Source organism: Bombina bombina, chromosome 11 (assembly GCF_027579735.1).
Source record: "Bombina bombina isolate aBomBom1 chromosome 11, aBomBom1.pri, whole genome shotgun sequence".
Lineage (NCBI taxonomy): Eukaryota > Metazoa > Chordata > Amphibia > Anura > Bombinatoridae > Bombina > Bombina bombina.
Genome location: NC_069509.1, coordinates 73,393,026 through 73,412,068, shown reverse-complemented (window position 1 = coordinate 73,412,068; position 19,043 = coordinate 73,393,026). Strand labels below are relative to the sequence as shown.

Below are 19,043 nucleotides of genomic sequence, written 5' to 3'. Positions count from 1 at the left end.
CTCTTTGGCCCTGACTTGAAAGAGATTATCTCTGATATCACTGGGGGCAAGGGCCACGCCCTTCCTCAGGATAGGTCTTTTCAAGACCAAAAATAAACCTAAGTTTCGTCCCTTTCGCAGAAACGGATCAGCCCCAAGGGCTACGTCCTCTAAGCAGGAAGGTAATACTTCTCAAGCCAATCCAGCCTGGAGACCTATGCAAGGCTGGAACAAAGGAAAGCAGGCCAGGAAACCTGCCACTGCTACCAAGACAGCATGAAATGCGGGCCCCCGATCCGGGACCGGATCTGGTGGGGGGCAGACTCTCTCTCTTCGCTCAGGCTGGGGCAAGAGATGTTCTGGATCATTGGGCGCTAGAAATAGTCTCCCAAGGTTATTCTCTGGAGTTCAAGGGGCTTCCTCCAAGGGGGAGGTTCCACAGGTCTCAGTTGTCTTCAGACCACATAAGAAGACAAGCATTCTTACATTGGGTAGAAGACCTGCTAAAAATGGGAGTGATTCATCCTGTTCCATTAGGAGAACAAGGGATGGGGTTCTACTCCAATCTGTTCATAGTTCCCAAAAAAGAGGGAACGTTCAGACCAATCTTAGATCTCAAGATCTTGAACAAGTTTCTCAAGGTTCCATCGTTCAAGATGGAAACCATTCGAACACTTCTTCCTTCCATCCAGGAAGGTCAATTCATGACCAAGGTGGATTTCAAGGATGCGTATCTACATATTCCTATCCACAAGGAACATCATCGGTTCCTAAGGTTTGCATTCCTGGACAAGCATTTCCAGTTCGTGGCGTTTTCTTTCGGATTAGCCACTGCTCCTAGGATTTTCTCATAGGTACTAGGGTCCCTTCTGGCGGTGCTAAGACCAAGGGGCATTGCTGTAGTACCTTACTTGGACGACATTCTGATTCGAGCGTCGTCCCTTCCTCAAGTAAAGGCTCACACGGACATTGTCCTGGCCTTTCTCAGATCTCACGGATGGAAAGTGAACGTGGAAAAGAGTTCTCTATCTCCGTCAACGAGGGTTCCCTTCTTGGGAACTATAATAGACTCCTTAGAAATGAGGATTTTTCTGACAGAAGCCAGAAAAACAAAACTTCTAGACTCTTGTCGGATACTTCATTCCGTTCCTCTTCCTTCCATAGCGCAGTGCATGGAAGTGATAGGTTTGATGGTAGCGGCAATGGACATAGTTCCTTTTGTGCGCATTCATCTAAGACCATTACAACTGTTCATGCTCAGTCAGTGGAATGGGGACTATTCAGACTTGTCTCCGAAGATACAAGTAAATCAGAGGACCAGAGACTCATTCCGTTGGTGGCTGTCCCTGGACAACCTGTCACAAGGGATGACCTTCCGCAGACCAGAGTGGGTCATTGTCACGACCGACGCCAGTCTGATGGGCTGGGGCGCGGTCTGGGGATCCCTGAAAGCTCAGGGTCTTTGGTCTCGGGTAGAATCTCTTCTACCGATAAATATTCTGGAACTGAGAGCGATATTCAATGCTCTCAAAGCTTGGCCTCAGCTAGCGAGGGCCAAGTTCATACATCAACCATCAGGGGGGAACAAGGAGTTCCCTAGCGATGGAAGAAGTGACCAAAATCATTCTATGGGCGGAGTCTCACTCCTGCCACCTGTCTGCTATCCACATCCCAGGAGTGGAAAATTGGGAAGCGGATTTTCTGAGTCGTCAGACATTGCATCCGGGGGAGTGGGAACTCCATCCGGAAATCTTTGCCCAAGTCACTCAACCGTGGGGCATTCCAGACATGGATCTGATGGCCTCTCGTCAGAACTTCAGAGTTCCTTACTACGGGTACAGATCCAGGGATCCCAAGGCGGCTCTAGTGGATGCACTAGTAGCACCTTGGACCTTCAAACTAGCTTATGTGTTCCCGCCGTTTCCTCTCATCCCCAGGCTGGTAGCCAGGATCAATCAGGAGAGGGCGTCGGTGATTTTGATAGCTCCTGCGTGGCCACGCAGGAGTTGGTATGCAGATCTGGTGAATATGTCATCGGCTCCACCATGGAAGCTACCTTTGAGACGAGACCTTCTTGTTCTAGGTCCGTTCGACCCACTCCAGCTGACTGCTTGGAGATTGAACGCTTGATCTTATCAAAGCGAGGGTTCTCAGATTCTGTTATTAATACTCTTGTTCAGGCCTGAAAGCCTGTAACCAGAAAAATTACCACATAATTTGGTATATCTGTTGGTGTGAATCTGCAGGATTCCCTTGGGACAAGGTTAAGATTCCTAAGAGTCTATCCTTCCTTCGAGAAGGATTGGAAAAAGGATTATCTGCAAGTTCCTTGATGGGACAGATTTCTGCCTTGTCTGTGTTACTTCACAAAAAGCTGGCAGCTGTGCCAGATGTTCTAGCCTTTGTTCAGGCTCTGGTTAGAATCAAGCCTGTTTACAAAATTTTGACTCCTCCTTGGAGTCTCAACCTAGTTCTTTCAGTTCTTCAGGGGGTTCCGTTTGAACCCTTACATTCCGTTGATATTAAGTTATTATCTTGGAAAGTTTTGTTTTTGGTTGCAATTTCTTCTGCTAGAAGAGTTTCAGAATTATCTGCTCTGCAGTGTTCTTCTCCTTATCTGGTGTTCCATGCAGATAAGGTGGTTTTGCGTACTAAACCTGGTTTTCTTCCAAAAGTTGTTTCTAACAAAAACATTAACCAGGAGATAGTTGTGCCTTCTTTGTGTCCTAATCCAGTTTCAAAGAAGGAACGTTTGTTGCACAACTTGGATGTAGTTCGTGCTCTCAAATTTTACTTAGCAGCTACTAAGGATTTCAGACAAACTTTGTCTTTGTTTGTTGTTTATTCTGGTAAACGGAGAGGTCAAAAAGCAACTTCTACCTCTCTCTCCTTCTGGATTAAAAGCATTATCCGATTGGCTTATGAGACTGCCGGACGGCAGCCTCCTGAAAGAATCACAGCTCACTCCACTAGGGCTGTGGCTTCCACATGGGCCTTCAAGAACGAGGCTTCTGTTGATCAGATATGTAAGGCAGCGACTTGGTCTTCACTGCACACTTTTTCTAAATTTTACAAATTTGATACTTTTGCTTCTTCTGAGGCTATTTTTGGGAGAAAGGTTTTGCAAGCCGTGGTGCCTTCCATTTAGGTGACCTGATTTGCTCCCTCCCTTCATCCGTGTCCTAAAGCTTTGGTATTGGTTCCCACAAGTAAGGATGACGCCGTGGACCGGACACACCTATGTTGGAGAAAACAGAATTTATGTTTACCTGATAAATTACTTTCTCCAACGGTGTGTCCGGTCCACGGCCCGCCCTGGTTTTTTTAATCAGGTCTGATAATTTATTTTCTTTAACTACAGTCACCACGGTAACATATGGTTTCTCCTATGCAAATATTCCTCCTTAACGTCGGTCGAATGACTGGGGTAGGCGGAGCCTAGGAGGGATCATGTGACCAGCTTTGCTGGGCTCTTTGCCATTTCCTGTTGGGGAAGAGAATATCCCACAAGTAAGGATGACGCCGTGGACCGGACACACCGTTGGAGAAAGTAATTTATCAGGTAAACATAAATTCTGTTTTTGTGATTCAGACAGAGCACACAATTTTAAAAAAGTTTCCAATTTACTTCTATTATCAAATTTGCTTTGTTCCCAAAATATTCTTTGTTGAAGAGATACCCAGGTAGGCATCCAGAGGACTACTTGGCAGGAAATAGTGCTACCATCTAGCAAATGGATAACATTCTTGCAAAACTGCTGCTATATAGTGCTTCAGAAATTGTCAGGCTCATTATCTTACATCCCTGCTTTTCAACAAAAGATACCAAGAGAATGAAGAAAATTGATAATAACGGCAAATTAGAAAGTTGTTTAAAATCGAATGTTCTATCTGAATCATGAAAGAAAAAATTTGGGTTTCATGTCCCTTTAATAATAAGGAAATTGAGAAGTCTCCTAAGATTACATATTCTATTTTAGGGTGAATTTGATTTAAGTCATGAATTAAATAACTAGGGAGTAAGACTCAAATTAAAACATAAAGACTCATTCTTGCTGGTTGTTACAATTTACAACTAGGTGACGGTTTCATTTTTAAATGAATACATTTTTAGATTAGTTTTAAAATGATATAAAAAAAAGACTGATTTGGTTTTATACCATTAGTTCTCTTGCTATCTTTATTTTAAAAGCAGGACTGTAAATTTTAGCAGCCAGCCCATTTTAGGTTCAGCACCCACCAATAAGCAAGCATAACCCAGGTTCTCAACTAAAAATGGGCCGGCTCCTATGCATCAGATTCCTGCTTTTTAAATAAAGATAGCAAGAGAACAAAGAAAAATTGATAATAGGAGTAAATTAGAAAGTTGCTTAAAATTGCATGCTCTAAATCATGAAAGAAAAAAAATTTGGGTTTAGTGTCCCTTTAAATAAAAAACGACCGTTTAATTTTGACTTGAGTGTCCGTTTAAGAAAAGGCATATTATCTCTGCAGACACAAATTTACAGATTTGAGATTTGCAAAACCAAGAATCTGTGGTGATTTCTTCTGGATAGAAAAAAAATGCCAAAAATAATCTTACAGAAGCCTCTGGGAGAGCACAAAATTTAAACATTAAAGCCATGAATATACATCCGTGTCCTACATAATTAAAAACAAATTCTTATTTCAGGATGAGTAACCTTTGGCTTTAATGTATCTTAAATAGAAAACTATCTTTTATAAACAAATATTTTGCTAACAAAAAAATTAAAAAATCTGACTTAAATAAAAAAAAATCAAATTTAAAAAAATAAATATATATTTTGATCAACCCTGCTCTACCTGATCTGTGAAAGTTTAATTATGACTTCTGTGCCCCTTTAAACTTTAATTGCTCAATATATAATGTATTTTAAATGGTAAAAACAAAAAACTATTTGCGCGCATAGTCATGAAAACAGTTTACCCTGGAACACCACAGCTATTGTACTGTATAAATATTGGTAGCTCGCAGTGCTCCCATAGACCCTATTTTGTACCAATATTTCAAAGCAATTGTGCAACAGCTTTTAGGCAGAAAAAAGCTGAGGATCAAAATGAGATGACCCTTTGTTAAAGGGACACTAACCCCACATTTTTTTTCTTTCATGATTTAGATAGAGCAGGCAATTTTAAGCAACTTTCTAATTTACTCCTATTATCGATTTTTCTTTGTTCTCTTGCTATCTTTATTTAAAAAGCAGGAATGTGATGCATAGGAGCCGGCCCATTTTTGGTTGAGAACCTGGGTTATGCTTGCTTATTGGTGGGTAAATGTAAGCCTCCAATAAGCAAGCACTATCCATGGTGCTGAACCTAAAATAGACTGGCTGCTAAGATTTACATTCATGATTTTAAAATAAAGATAGCAAGGGAACAAAGAAAAATTGATACTAGGAGTAAATTAGAAAGTTGCTTAAAATTTCATACTCTATCTGAATCATGAAAGAAAAAAATTTGGCTCAATGTCCCTTTAAACCTCCTGCTGCAGTTAACCGTAATCACCAATAACCAGGCCCAGCAATCTGCAGTTAAAGGGATAGTCTAGTTAAAATTAAACTTTTATGAAGATAGGGCATGCAATTTTTAAACAACTTTTTTGCTTTGTTCTCTTATTATTCTTTGTTAAAAGTGTAACCTAGGTAGGCTCAAACTGATTTCTAAATCGCTGAAGGCCGCCTCTTATTTGACAGTTTTTCACAGTTAAGTAGCGCTAGTCCATGTGCGCCCTATAGATAACATTGTGCTCACTCCTGTGGAGTTATTTATGAGTCACCACTGAATGGCTAAAATGCAAGTCTGTCAAAAGAACCGAGAAAAGGGGGCAGTCTGCAGAGGCTTAGATACAAGGTAATCACAGAGGTAAAAAGTATATTATTATAACCGTGTTGGTTATGCAAAATTGGGGAATGGGTAATAAAGGGATTATCTATCTTTCTAAACCGTAACATTTTTCAAGTAGACTGTCCCTTTAACCCCTTAATGACCGTGACGTACTAAGTACGTCGCCAGTCGTTAAGAGTATTTCTTGTTACTAATAGCACAGGACCGCGCTATTATACCCTCCCTCCTCTCTTCTAGTCACACAATCCCTATAGAAAGACCAGCGTTGCTGGTCCTTAAGGGTTTAAACCTATGACCATACCATAGTGCAGTGAACCCTATCTACAACCCCTTTCCCCGCCCCACACTAACATCCGTTATAGTATATTAGATATGGGGACAAGGACACAGCTAGGGTTAATTGTGATGGGGAAAAAACAGTGTGAATCTTTTCATAGGGCCCATGACTGTGTGCAGATATGTACATAATGTTAGTATGCTTTTGTCCCATAAAGCTAACAATCCAGCTGAGCTGCCATTCTGCAGTTTTATAATCTGATTCAAAGTTTATTCATTCAACTGTATTCTAAACCTGCATTATGTTTGTAGGAGATGAAACTCGCTAAGATATCAGAGATTGTAGCCTGTAGGAGTGCCCAGTCAGCACTGACATTCATGAACAGAATGAATGGGAGATAGAGTGTTTAGTAACCATTTCAGTGCCTGTGTTGAAATAACTAGAAAACATGAGGCAGTATGTTTAATGTTAAAAATGTTTAGGGGTGCACAGACAGGGATATAACTATAGGGGTGTCAGAGGTCTCAAATACGACCTGGCCTACACCTCTACAGGGCCCATCCTGCAATGTTATAAGTATTGGCATTACTACAAGGGGCCTGGTGGGACCTGGGCTACACCTTCTTTATGTCTGGGCCCTATGTGTGCCCCCCCTATGTGTGCAGGCTCTTCAAAATAGCTGCCATTTTGTTCCTGTACAGAAAACCTGACCACCATATTTATAGAGGAGGGCAGAACAAGTGTATATCCATATTCTCAGGCATGGACTAACCAAGAGAGACGGATGAGTCACAGTCATAGAGAAACAGCTCCAATTGTGTGGAATATGGGTGTCTGTTGTTTAATCAAAAGGAAAGCAAACTTTTTTTTTACCTGCTGCACTGTATAAAATGGTTTACAAATAGCTCATTTATATTTATTTTGGCATGTGAAATAGCTGCATTTGTCTGTTGTATCCCCACCTATAATGAATATGTTGAGTACTTGTTATAGAAATCTATGTAAACAAGAATGTTTAGCAGAAAGTACACTCCCAGTGGGTGATGGGACAGAGAGATAAGCTAATGAGATCTGTTCTCCCTGGTATCTCAATCCGTTTCATTAGGTAGCAAAATATATTTAAATGGGCAGTTTCCCCATGCAGTTTATTTTCTGCAGCTGGTACAGAAAGTCACTGTGACATTACATTTAGGGGAAACCAACTTTAAAGCACAATGTCCCTTTAACACAGTCATGTGACAGCTATGCATATATGCCACTACTGGTTGGCAGCATTGATGATCCTGTTATGACTTTATAGTCTTGTTCAAGCAGTAGCACAGTAACAAAATGTTGTAGCACATTAGAGCAATTTATAATTGCTCTTTTACTTCTATTAAATAAAATGTATGTTTAGCAGGCTATAACTATTAGCTAAAAGTACCAGTCAACACAGTAGATTTGCATAATCAACAAATGCAAGATAACAAGACAATGCACTTAGTCTGAACTTCAAATGAGTAGTAGATTTTTTTTCTGACAATTTTAAAAGTTATGTCTTTTTCCACTCCCCCTGTGCCATGTGACAGCCATCAGCCAATCACAAATGCGTACACGTACCATGTGACAGCCATCAGCCAATCACAAATGCATATATGCTTATTCTGTGAATTCTTGCACATGCTCAGTAGGAGCTGGTGACTCGTAAAGTTTAAATATAAAAAGACTGCACATTTTTTTTAATGGAAGTAAATTGGAAAGTTGTTTAAAATTGCTGCTCTATCTGAATCATGAAAGTTTAATTTTGACTCTAGTGTCCCTTTAACATTTTTTTTATTTTTTTTATAAAATATTTTACCAGGAAGGATACATTGAGATTTCTCTTGTTTTCAAGTATGTCCTGGGATCACAAAACATTGCATTGATACAATAGGGTACAATAAAATACAAAAACAATAATAATACACAATATACGCAAACATTTAACATAGAGCAGGTAGGAAATATTTAATCAACCATGACAGGTGCATTCTGTTTTGAGATATGTAGAGAGGGATCTCTTAAAGGATATTAGGCTTGGGGAAGTTTTTAAAGTGTGTGGGAGGTTGTTCCATAACTGTGGCGCTCTGTAGGAAAAGGAGGATCGAGCTGCTTTCTTTTTGTATTGAGGCAAGCTAAATAAAGTGCTGTTATTGGATCGGAGGTTATAGGAGGTGGGAATAGCAGGGGAGAGCATTCTGCTCAGGTAGGGTGGGAGCTTCCCAGAAAAGCTCTTAAACACAAGGCAGGAAAGATGGAGGGTGCGTCTGGATTCCAGCGTCAGTCAGTTTAGTTCTTTTAGCATGTCACAATGGTGGGTCCAGTAGTTACATTGTAGCACAAAGCGGCAGAGCGAGTTATACAATGTATTTAGTTTATTAAGATGAGTTTGCGGAGCAGGTGCATATACTACGTCCCCATAATCCAAGATAGGCATCAGCATTTGCTGGATTTGATTCTGTACAGGGCAGCTAGTTTTGGATAAAGTTTAGAGGAAGTTTCTCTATGTGGAGTCCAAAAGATAGATTGGGGTCTAACAACATACCTAAGTATTTAAAAGAGTGGACTGCAGTCAGCGTGCAATTGGATTTTGTTTTGATGCGTAGATGGGAATTTTGTAATTTGTGTAATTTAGGTCCCGTTCCAAAGATCATTGTGACAGTTTTGTCAGTGTTTAGGAAGAGTTTGTTTTTCGAGATCCACTTTTCTACCTCTGTGAACTGGTCTTGGAGCACTGCTTCAAGCTGCGGCAGATCAGATTTGTTTGCATAGATTACCGTGTCGTCTGCGTACATTTGCTAAAGAAGAGAGCACCATTTAAGAATTATTTCATTTAAAGCATTACTTTTTGTAATGTAGGTATAATATCATATATAATTACATTATTATGTATTAACTTCATTTTGTATGTTTTTTTTATCAGTTTGTTATAAACTTTGGTGTCATTGTCCCTTTAACTACACAAAGCACTGCATTGCAACCTAATTTGGCATCCAAGGGGTTAAGTGTGCCTAGAAGGAGTTAATATAATCTGGAAGCTCCCTATTCATCCTGGCCCAGCTCTTCCTCTGCTGTCTGGTTCACCCTGCAGGTTTTTGTAAAGCAATGTAGCCAGTTCTCCAGTTTCATAAAGAATTTGTAATTGGTCCTGGCATCAAGCCAAGGGCTCTTAATTCCGGAGAAAGTTCCTTTCCTGTGTTTTTCCTGTCTGTCTGAAAATCGGAAATGACCTGTTTACATTCAGGATTCCTGAAATACTTCTCGGGCAGCCCCCAGCTCTGCTCCCATAACAGCATAATGAGGCCTCTCATCATAGCACAAGCACACTCTAGTGGGACCCGCAGGAAGTTCCTAAGCCTGTTCTTTTTTTTTTTTTTTTAACATTGTGTTTTGTCTTTGCTCCCAGTTTCTATGTATGGAATCCAAACAAATTACTAATCTGTCCTGATGGAATTGATAATGTTTGCATCCTATCCCTGCAAACTATTTATTTTTATTATTAAAGTGACACTAAACATAGAAAATATGTTTTAATCACAACACTCAGTATAAAAATGCTTAGGAATTCATCCTTCATACTTCAAGGGACAGTATACACCAATTTTCATATAGCTGCATGTAATAGACACTACTATAAAGAATAAAATGCACAGATACTGATATAAAAATCCAATATAAAACCTTTTAAAAACGTACTTAGAAGCTTCCAGTTTAGCATTGTTAATATGTTTAGGCTGGGACACCCACTGAGAGCAGACCGCCCCATTATACAAACAGCAGTCTGAAGTCTGTATACATCAGTACACATCTAAAGCTTTGGGGCTTGGTTAGGCTTGGTTAGGAGTCTGAAAAACTATAAATTGTTACAAAAACACACCGAGATGGGCAATAGAAAGGGATCATCTACAAAACTTTTATGCAAACCCCCCTCCCCCCTTCCCCTGCATATGAAAAGAACCATTATACAAACAGGAACAGTCTGAAATCTGTATACATCAGTATACATCTAACATTTGGGGCCTGGGTTAGGAGTCTGAAAATCAGCACAATGTTATTTAAAAATAAGCAAAACAATACATTTTTACAAAAACACACCCAGATGGGCTATATAGATGGATCATCTACAAAATATTTATGCAAAGAAAAATCTAGCGTACAAAGTCCCTTTAAGACACACACAGATATATAGGAGACAGTTCAGATAAGCCATTGGAAAATTGTGCCATTTTGAAATGATTTAAGTTAACAATTTAAAAAAACTTGAAAGATCTCATTTAATTTTTTTTTTTTCAATGTTTTGGTTTTGACTTTAGAGCAGAGCTGTTGAATATTCAGCAAAGCCTTAATTACTGAATCTCTTCCATTTCTATTAATAACAGATGTGATATGTAAACCTCAGAGCAGTATAGTTACTTTTTTCCTATCCGGTCTTCATAATTGAATTATATAGACTTTAAACGTGTTTTAATCTCTATTGACATTTAGTTCTTGTCCTATATGAAACCCAAATTTATTTTTTATTTTTTTTGTGATTTAGACAGAGCATACAATTTAAAAAAAAAAATTCCAATTCACTTCTATTATGAAATTTGCTTTGTTCTCGTGACATTATTTGTTGGAGAGATACCTGGGTTGGCATCTGGAGCACTACATGATAGGAAATAGTGCTGCCCTCCAGTGTTCTTGCAAATGGATGACATTCTTGCAAAACTGTTAGCGCTCCAGAAATGGGCCGGCTCCTAAGTATGCATCCCTGCTTTTCAACAAAATATTCCAAGAGAACAAAAAAATGTTTATAATATGATCCATCTGAATCATGAAATATTTTTTTGGGGTTTCATAAGTTTTTACTTATTTTTTTATCTTAATTGTTTTATTAAAATATCATCAAAATTATACTTTGATACTATTATAGGCAAGAAAAAAATCGTGCGTGTAAAAATATTTTTGCTTTAAAAAAAACAAACAGTTAGGCTATAATTTAATTTGAAACTTGCAGAAAATGATTCGTAGGTATCATCTGCATATTAGCTAAGGGCAACTCCAAAACTTTTTTGACTAAAAGGGAAAAAAAACTCCACAAGCCAAACAAGTTTAAAGGGACACTCAAGTCAAAATAAACTTTTATGATTCAGCTAGAGCAGCAGTTTTAAGACACTTTCCAATTTACTTCCGTTATCAAATTTTGCAGTCTTTTTATATTCACACTTTCTGGAGAACAAGATCCTACTGAGCATGTGCACAAGCTCACAGGGTATACGTATACTAGTCTGTGATTGGCTGATGTTTGTCACATGATACAGGGGGCCGGAAAATGGGAGAAAAAATACATTTGTCAGAAAAAAAATCTACTGCTTATATCAAATTCAGAGAAGGTGTTAAAGCATTGTCTTTTTATTATGCACTTGTTAATTATGCAATTCTACTGTATTGAGTGATCCTTTAATTAAACTCAGTTAAATTGATTTTAAAAACGTACATTTTAAAATCACAATAATTAGTATAAAGTCACATGATCATGTTATTTCATGTTAAGCGGTAGATTATGAGCGGAGCAGTAGTTTGCAATCCCGCTCGCACGTTAACCACACTAGACTTTGGCTTTTTGTGTTCCAGGTTGCACGCTTATTACAAGTTGGAAGTAAAAAGCCAAACTTTGAATATCGCAACCAAGTTAACATATTCCCCCTTGCGCGCAAACCCAATCGCATTTACTTAAAGGGGCACTGTACCCAAAAATTTTCTTTCGTGATTCAGATTGAGCATGAAATTTTAAGCAACTTTCTAATTTACTCCTATTATCAAATTTTCTTCATTCTCTTGGTATCTTTATTTGAAATGCAAGAATGTAAGTTTAGATGCCAGCCCATTTTTAGTGAACAACCTGGGTTGTCCTTGCTGATTGGTGGATAAATTCATCCATCAATAAAAAAGTGCTGTCCAGAGTACTAAAACCAAAAAAAGCTTAGATGCCTTCTTTTTCAAATAAAGATAGCAAGAGAATGAAGAAAAATTGATAATAGGAGTAAATTAGAAAGTTGCTTAAAATTGCATGCTCTTTCTGAATTACAAAAGAAAAAAATTGGGTTCAGTGTCCCTTTAAGTGTGCTAACCCTACATGAAAATATGAATATTTCACATTCCAATCTTCTTTACATAGAAGAATATGTTCTATTTATTCATAAATACATTTGTTTATATTGTAGGTATATATATATCCATAGAACATTTTCCCCTATGTGAAGAACATTGGAATGTGAAATATTTACAGTAAATACACAGTATAACACTTTATTAAGTATGACTATTGCATAAATATGCTTTAACATGTTTTCATCTACTGGACTGCAAAGAGCTCAAATGCACTTCTATATGTGTACATGTGTATTTATGTGTTTATATGTGTATATATGTCTGTAAATAAAATATACACATATAAATACATATGTACACTCATATATACATATTTATATACATACATATACATATTTAGACATGTATATGTATGTATCTCTATGTTAAAGCCCTCATAAGTTCAAGCCCTTAAAAACAAAATTATGCTAATATTTTTACAATAATTATTAGTATAACCGTACTTTAAAATATATTTGTGATGTGTTTTGTGCAACAGTTTTGTCTTGCGTATCAGTTAAGCAGAGCTCTGAGGTTGCGCTATCCCAACACATGTTAAATTCAGTTGCACTCAAGCAAATGCATTTGCTTTAAACTTGTAAAACCGCACTACTTTCAATGTGTGCCCACAATAAACTACCTGTTGCTCGTGCGCAACAGTGAGAGCGCCACTTGTAATCTAGCCCTAAATTAATGTGTATATATATATATATATATATATATATATATATATATATATATATATATATGTGTGTGTGTGTGTGTGTGTATGTATATATACCGTGTATATATATATATATATATACATATATATGTACATATATATATATATATATATATATATATATATATATATATATATATATATATATAATATACACACACACACATATATATATATATATATATATATATATATTATTTCTTAGGGTTCCATGCCGTTTTAGGAAGTTTGTGAACTGGGTATATAAAATATTACACACACATATATATGTGTGTGTGTGTGTGTATGTATGTGTATATATATATATATACACCGTTTTAGAAAGTTTGTGAACTGGGTAAAAGAATTAGGCTAATGATACTTTACACCAACCAATAAGTTTGTCACTTTCAGTTACCAAGCTGGACTTTATCTAGTGTTTTGCGGTCGAGGGTCACACCTCTTGATAAGTCTCTTGAATATGTTTATCATATCCCATTTGCTGTGTAGAATATTGCAGGGTTTTGGGCTCTGAATTCTAAAAGATCCACTCCAGTCTCTCTGTGAGCAGCAGAAAAAAAACCAAATTTTTATATTTAAGGAAAATCAAACAAAACAAATAATGAAAGTATATAATAGAGTTTTCTAATATGCAAAATTAATCATTTACTTGGAAATCCAGTTTGGAGTGTAATGTCAGCTACATTGCTAAATATTTCCATCCATTCTGAGTTTTGTGACGGTAGTAACTTCTGTTTTAGTTTATCTGGTGCCAAAATGAAGCAATATTTATAGCATGTCTGTATTTATATTACTTATTTTCTTTTTTCTAGGAACCCCGCCAGTAGTAACAGGACCCCAAATCAACCCCTTTCAACTTAACCAACCTCAGGCACTCACTCTAAACCAGTTGCGCTCCAGCCCTATGATGGGAGTCAGCCCGTCCTTCAATACAGTTTCATCAATTGGTGTTGAAGCTGTGCCCTCTTTGCCACCACAGACCCTAGGAATATCAACACTACCAGCAATAGCACCTACTATGGGACTGGGTCTGAACATGGGCATGACAGCCACTTTGTCCCACCACAGCAATGCCATCCCACCCTCTACAGCTCAAGCCATGAACACCACCAATCCTTTTCTGCTATGAAGGCCAGGATGGACGGCTTGCTTGGAAAGCTTGATAGCTGGGGTGCACTGAATGCTCTATAGCAAACTCTACATGACACAAATACTGTTCTTACCTGTCATACTTAACTTCTTCTGAAGAGTTAAAATATGGAGGTACCTTCTGCAGGAAAGGCATTGAGGCGTATGGCCTAAAGCTGCTGTGTTGCTTAAGATGGTAATGTGCCATGGTGTAAGCTGGCAAATCCGAACTTTATACTTCTCACCAAAGTCCACCAAGATCATCATTTGTGTCTTCACAACGTCAAAGCAAATCCTGGTGTCACAGAGGTTCAGATCTTTCTAGACTGTTTATAATTCCTTTACTGCCTGAAAATCTTTTTACATTGGATCTGAGAGATCCCACAAGAGGAGTTAACGTGGGACGTTGCTTGTCTAAATTCAGAAAGAAATGCTGTGCAAAGATGTCAACGCTCATTTAGACCCTTTTTAGATTGAGACAGAAAATGTTATAAAACCTTGTGGGACTGGTCTTACACCAGGAATGCTTGTGTGCCTCGTAAAACTGTGTAAATTAAAGATCAACTGTAAATTTTTATTGAAGAGCACCATCATATGTTCTAACTGTGATATAAAGTATCCACTATAGGTGTTGAGCAGTTCACCATCTCAATGTTTTTAATGTTTTATGAGTAATTTTTCTACACCAATCCTTATCTTTTTTCCATATTAAAATTCACACAATTGAATTGATCATGAAACAGATTGCCCATGAGACATTCAAGACATAGGGGCCAATTTATTATACTCTAAATGCTGCTATATGCAGTGGAAACATAAGTTAAAAGTCTTAAAGGGACACTGAACCCAAATTTTTTATTTTGTGATTCAGATAGAGCATGACATTTTAAGCAACTTTCTAATTTATTCCTATTATCAAATTTTCTTCATTCTCTTGGTAGCTTTATTTGAAATGCAGGAATGTAAGTTTAGAAGCCGGCTGAACATCCTGGGTTGTTCTTGCTGATTGGTGGATACATTCATCCACCAATAAAAAAAAGTGCTGTCCAGAGTACTAAACCAAAAAAAAAAAGCGCGTAGATGCCTTCTTTTTCAAATAAAGATAGCAAGATAACAAAGAAAAAATGATAACAGAAGTAAATGAGAAAGTTGCTTAAAATTGCATGCTCTATCTAAATCTCAAAAGAAAAAAATTGTGTTCAGTGTCCCTTTAAGACCGCTGCTCCTTAACTCGTCCACCTCTGAGGCGGTGGACAGCAATCAGCCTGATCACATACGATCGGGTTGATTGACACCCCATGCTAGCGAATCTGCAGGCAAAATTTATCGATGTCTAACGGACACGATCGCTACAGCAGACACATGATAAATCGCCCCCCTAGTCTTTCATTTGCATTCTACATGCATACAGTGTTGCTGATATCATACATCTTTGGGTTTTGATTTTTGCAACTCAAGTATGCAACCTTAGGTCCAATTTTTTATTAATTTTAGTTGGTATTAATTATTACATTTGAGAGAAATCTAAAAGCCTTTTCTTGACTGGGACCTCAGTTCTTTATGGTATGAAACAAGTAAAATAATTAAGTCTAACATTTAAAAAATACATTAAAACAACACCAGAGGTACTTAATATAATTTAGCTGTGAACATTGAGATGGTGAAATTGGTCATACATTTTTATAAAGAACAACGTAGGTACAAATAGCAAGCCTTGATTTTTATATCAGTCAGTATATTGACCTGAACATCTCCAGCATTCAGATAGATGCATAGTAATGATAATGCCTTACAAATTATATGTTGGCCTGTGGTAGACTTTGGATTTTTGTAGTGAGAGATTCCTATCTTCAGTGGTCGCCAAATGTATACGTGTTTAAAATATTCCTGCTAGTCAGTCATCTTGTAGAAATCATCTATACTTAGGCAGAGGTGCTACATAGGCTGGCCCAGCTGGATATTACTGTTTAGGGAATGTAACTGCCGATAATGAAGATAGAATATTTTTTTTAACTGTTTTTCTACAGTGCAGAAACATCTAGAATGGAATAGTCGAAACCAACAGTCCATCCAATATATTTAGTCACGCAAGCCATAGTTCTACAACACCAACATACAGCTCTGACCTGTATTGTACAAATTTACATATAGTATGGTCGTGGTAGGGTGATAACATAGAATTAACATTCTAAGGAGATATTCTTGGTTCATCAAGTCTTCCCCATTATTCTGTATGTTTTAAAACCTCAATTTGTATATGATGATTATCCTAATCTACTCCTGCAACTAACCTTACAGCAGATTAATATTAAAAAAAAAAATTCCACTCCATACTCGTGCTGCATGACATCTGCACTTGTTTAAGGTACTCTGGGGATGGAGGGAATTCACGCTAAAAACTAATCAGCAAAAGAATGATGATTTTATGCAAAAAAAGATGTGGCCTTGTTAGTTAAAGATAGATCATAGCTGTCTCTGGATAAAAATATCTTTTTTTTTTTTATAGTATGGAAATATTCTCACCCCTAAGGACTCTTCCTACATATTAAAGGGATAGGATAGTCAAAATTAAACTTGCATGATTCAGAAAGAGCAGGTCATTTTAAGACACTTTTAAATTCACTTCTGTTTTCAAATGTGCTTCATTTTTTTGGTAACGCTTGTTGCAAAAGAATATACAGAAATCCTACACTATAGTGGAAGCTAGCTGCTGATTGGTGCCTGCTCACATTTGTCTCTTGTGATTGGCTATCTCAATGTGTTCATCTAGCGACCAGTAGTGCAAGGCTGTTCTTTCAGTAAAGGATAACAAGAGAATGAAGCAAATTTGCTAATAGAAGTAAATTGGAAAGTTGTTTAAAATTGTATGTTCTATCCAAATCATGAAAGAAAATGTTGGGGTTTCCTGTCCCTTTAATGACACATTAAACTCAAAAAAATAATTTCCTGTGATATATTAATGAAAATAAAACATTATTCTAAACATTTATAATTTAATTTTGTTTGCTTTTGCATTAAAAGTTGCGGCTTATTGTCTGAAATGAGCTTCATATACTGCACAAACTATTTTACAGATTGTCATAATTGGAAATAATCAATGCATATCAGACGTAGCTGGTTCAGGCTATTCGCAGCATACTTATGTAATAGAATTAGCTTTTTGGCCTTTGTATGGGCTGTGGGACGAGCACACTTTTATAGTAAAAGCAAGCAAAACAAATAATTAGTGTGTTGCAATTTGTTTCATTTTCATTCATTACTAATTTTAAGGGAATATTACATTTTTAGGTTAACATCCCTTTAATTGGTTACTAAAGTCCAAATGATTCAGATAGAGCATGCAATTAAATACAATCTTTCCAATATATGTTGTTATAACAGGCATATTCTTTTTATATGCTACTACTGAGCATGTGCAAAAGTTCACAGTACTGTATATACATTTATGGATTTTGTGATTGGCTGATGACTGTCACATTATACAGGAGGAGGAAAAATTAGACTAACTTTGAAATTTCCCAGAAAAATATTCTACTGCTTATTTCAAATTAAAAGTAAGTGCTATTGCATTGTATTTTTATTGTGCATTTGGCAATTATTCAGTTCTACTCTATTTAATGGTACTTTAAAGGGACATTATACACTAGATTTTCTTTGCATAAATGTTTTGTAGATGATCCATTTATATAGCCCATACAGGTTTTTTTTTTAATTATAGTTTTGATTACTTTTAAATAACATTGCTCTGATTTTCAGACTCCTAACCAAGTCCCAAAGTTTTAGGAGAATATCGTCAGATACCTACTCCAGCTTGCTCCTGTTTGTGTAAATGGTCTTTTCATATGCAAGGGGAGGGGGGAGTGTCTGCTTTTTCCCACTTGCAGTAGATGTTCCAGCTAACCTTTTTAACAGAGCTAAACTGAGAGCTTCTAAGTTAGTTTTTAAACGGTTTTATACTGGATTTTTATATCAGTATCTGTGCATATTATTCTTTATAGTAGTGTCTATTACATGCAGTTATATGAAAATTGGTGTATACTGTCCCTTTAAGTTCCTGCTCTTCTACTCAGGACCAACCATATGACTGGGAAGTATTTTATACTTTATACATCTCTGACCAGTACTGACATCCATATTGCCAGGTGCAGCCTTTGACATTTATGCTGAAGCCCATTTGAATAATGAATTAACAGAAAATCAAACAGAAAATAGGTTGATCTCCAGCTTAGTGTTGTATTTTTAAAAGTAAGAGAAATAGTCTGCTGCTTTACTGCCTCACCGTTAAAGGGACATAAACGTCAAATTTAAACTTTCATGATACAGATAGAGCATATCAATTTAAAGGGACATATTCTTTATATAAAATATTTAGTTATGCACAATGAAACAACTTAGCAATATATTTTCAGTTTTTATTTTGCCCCATTTTCATGCATTTGAGTTGTAAAAATTTAACAATTTCTAATTCTCAGAACTTGAAAAGTACCCTGACGACTTATCAAGGCTAACTTTGCTACATATATCTCGACTTGGCTTTATTAGGTAACAATGGCTATACAATGCATGTTATACTAGCTTTATGGCAGTGGCTAGCCTTGTTGTCTGTGGACTAAAGCTCTGATTGGCTCCTCCAGAAAAGGCAAATATTGGGTGGAGTTTGCCTATTGAAAAGTAAATGCAGTTAAAAGGATGTTATTTGTTTTAAAAAACGTTAAGACTCGACTGATACATTATTCTATAGTAACACAACATAAATGTCTGGTAACTACAAAGTGTTAACTGTCCTTTTTAATAGACTTTTAATTTACTTATTTAATTTACATTGTTCTTTTGATATCCTATTTTAAAAGCATACCTAGATAGGCTCAGGAGCAGATGGTGATTGGTGGCTACACACATATGCCCCTTGTCACTGGCTCA

The 19,043-nt window shown here is 37.0% G+C and overlaps 1 protein-coding gene across 3 annotated transcripts in view; it reads left to right on the top strand.

Annotated features, from left to right (window-relative positions):
• The window catches only part of EPN2 (epsin 2), a 137,475-nt gene extending 119,778 nt beyond the window's left edge, over positions 1-17,697 (top strand). For all 3 annotated transcript variants that reach the window (XM_053694535.1, XM_053694536.1, XM_053694534.1), the window contains one exon: positions 13,808-17,697. In XM_053694535.1, coding sequence (XP_053550510.1) covers positions 13,808-14,124 — 317 coding nt within the window. In that variant the 3' untranslated portion in view covers positions 14,125-17,697. The remainder of the gene's footprint in view (positions 1-13,807) is intronic.
• The last annotated feature ends 1,346 nt before the right edge of the window (positions 17,698-19,043 follow it).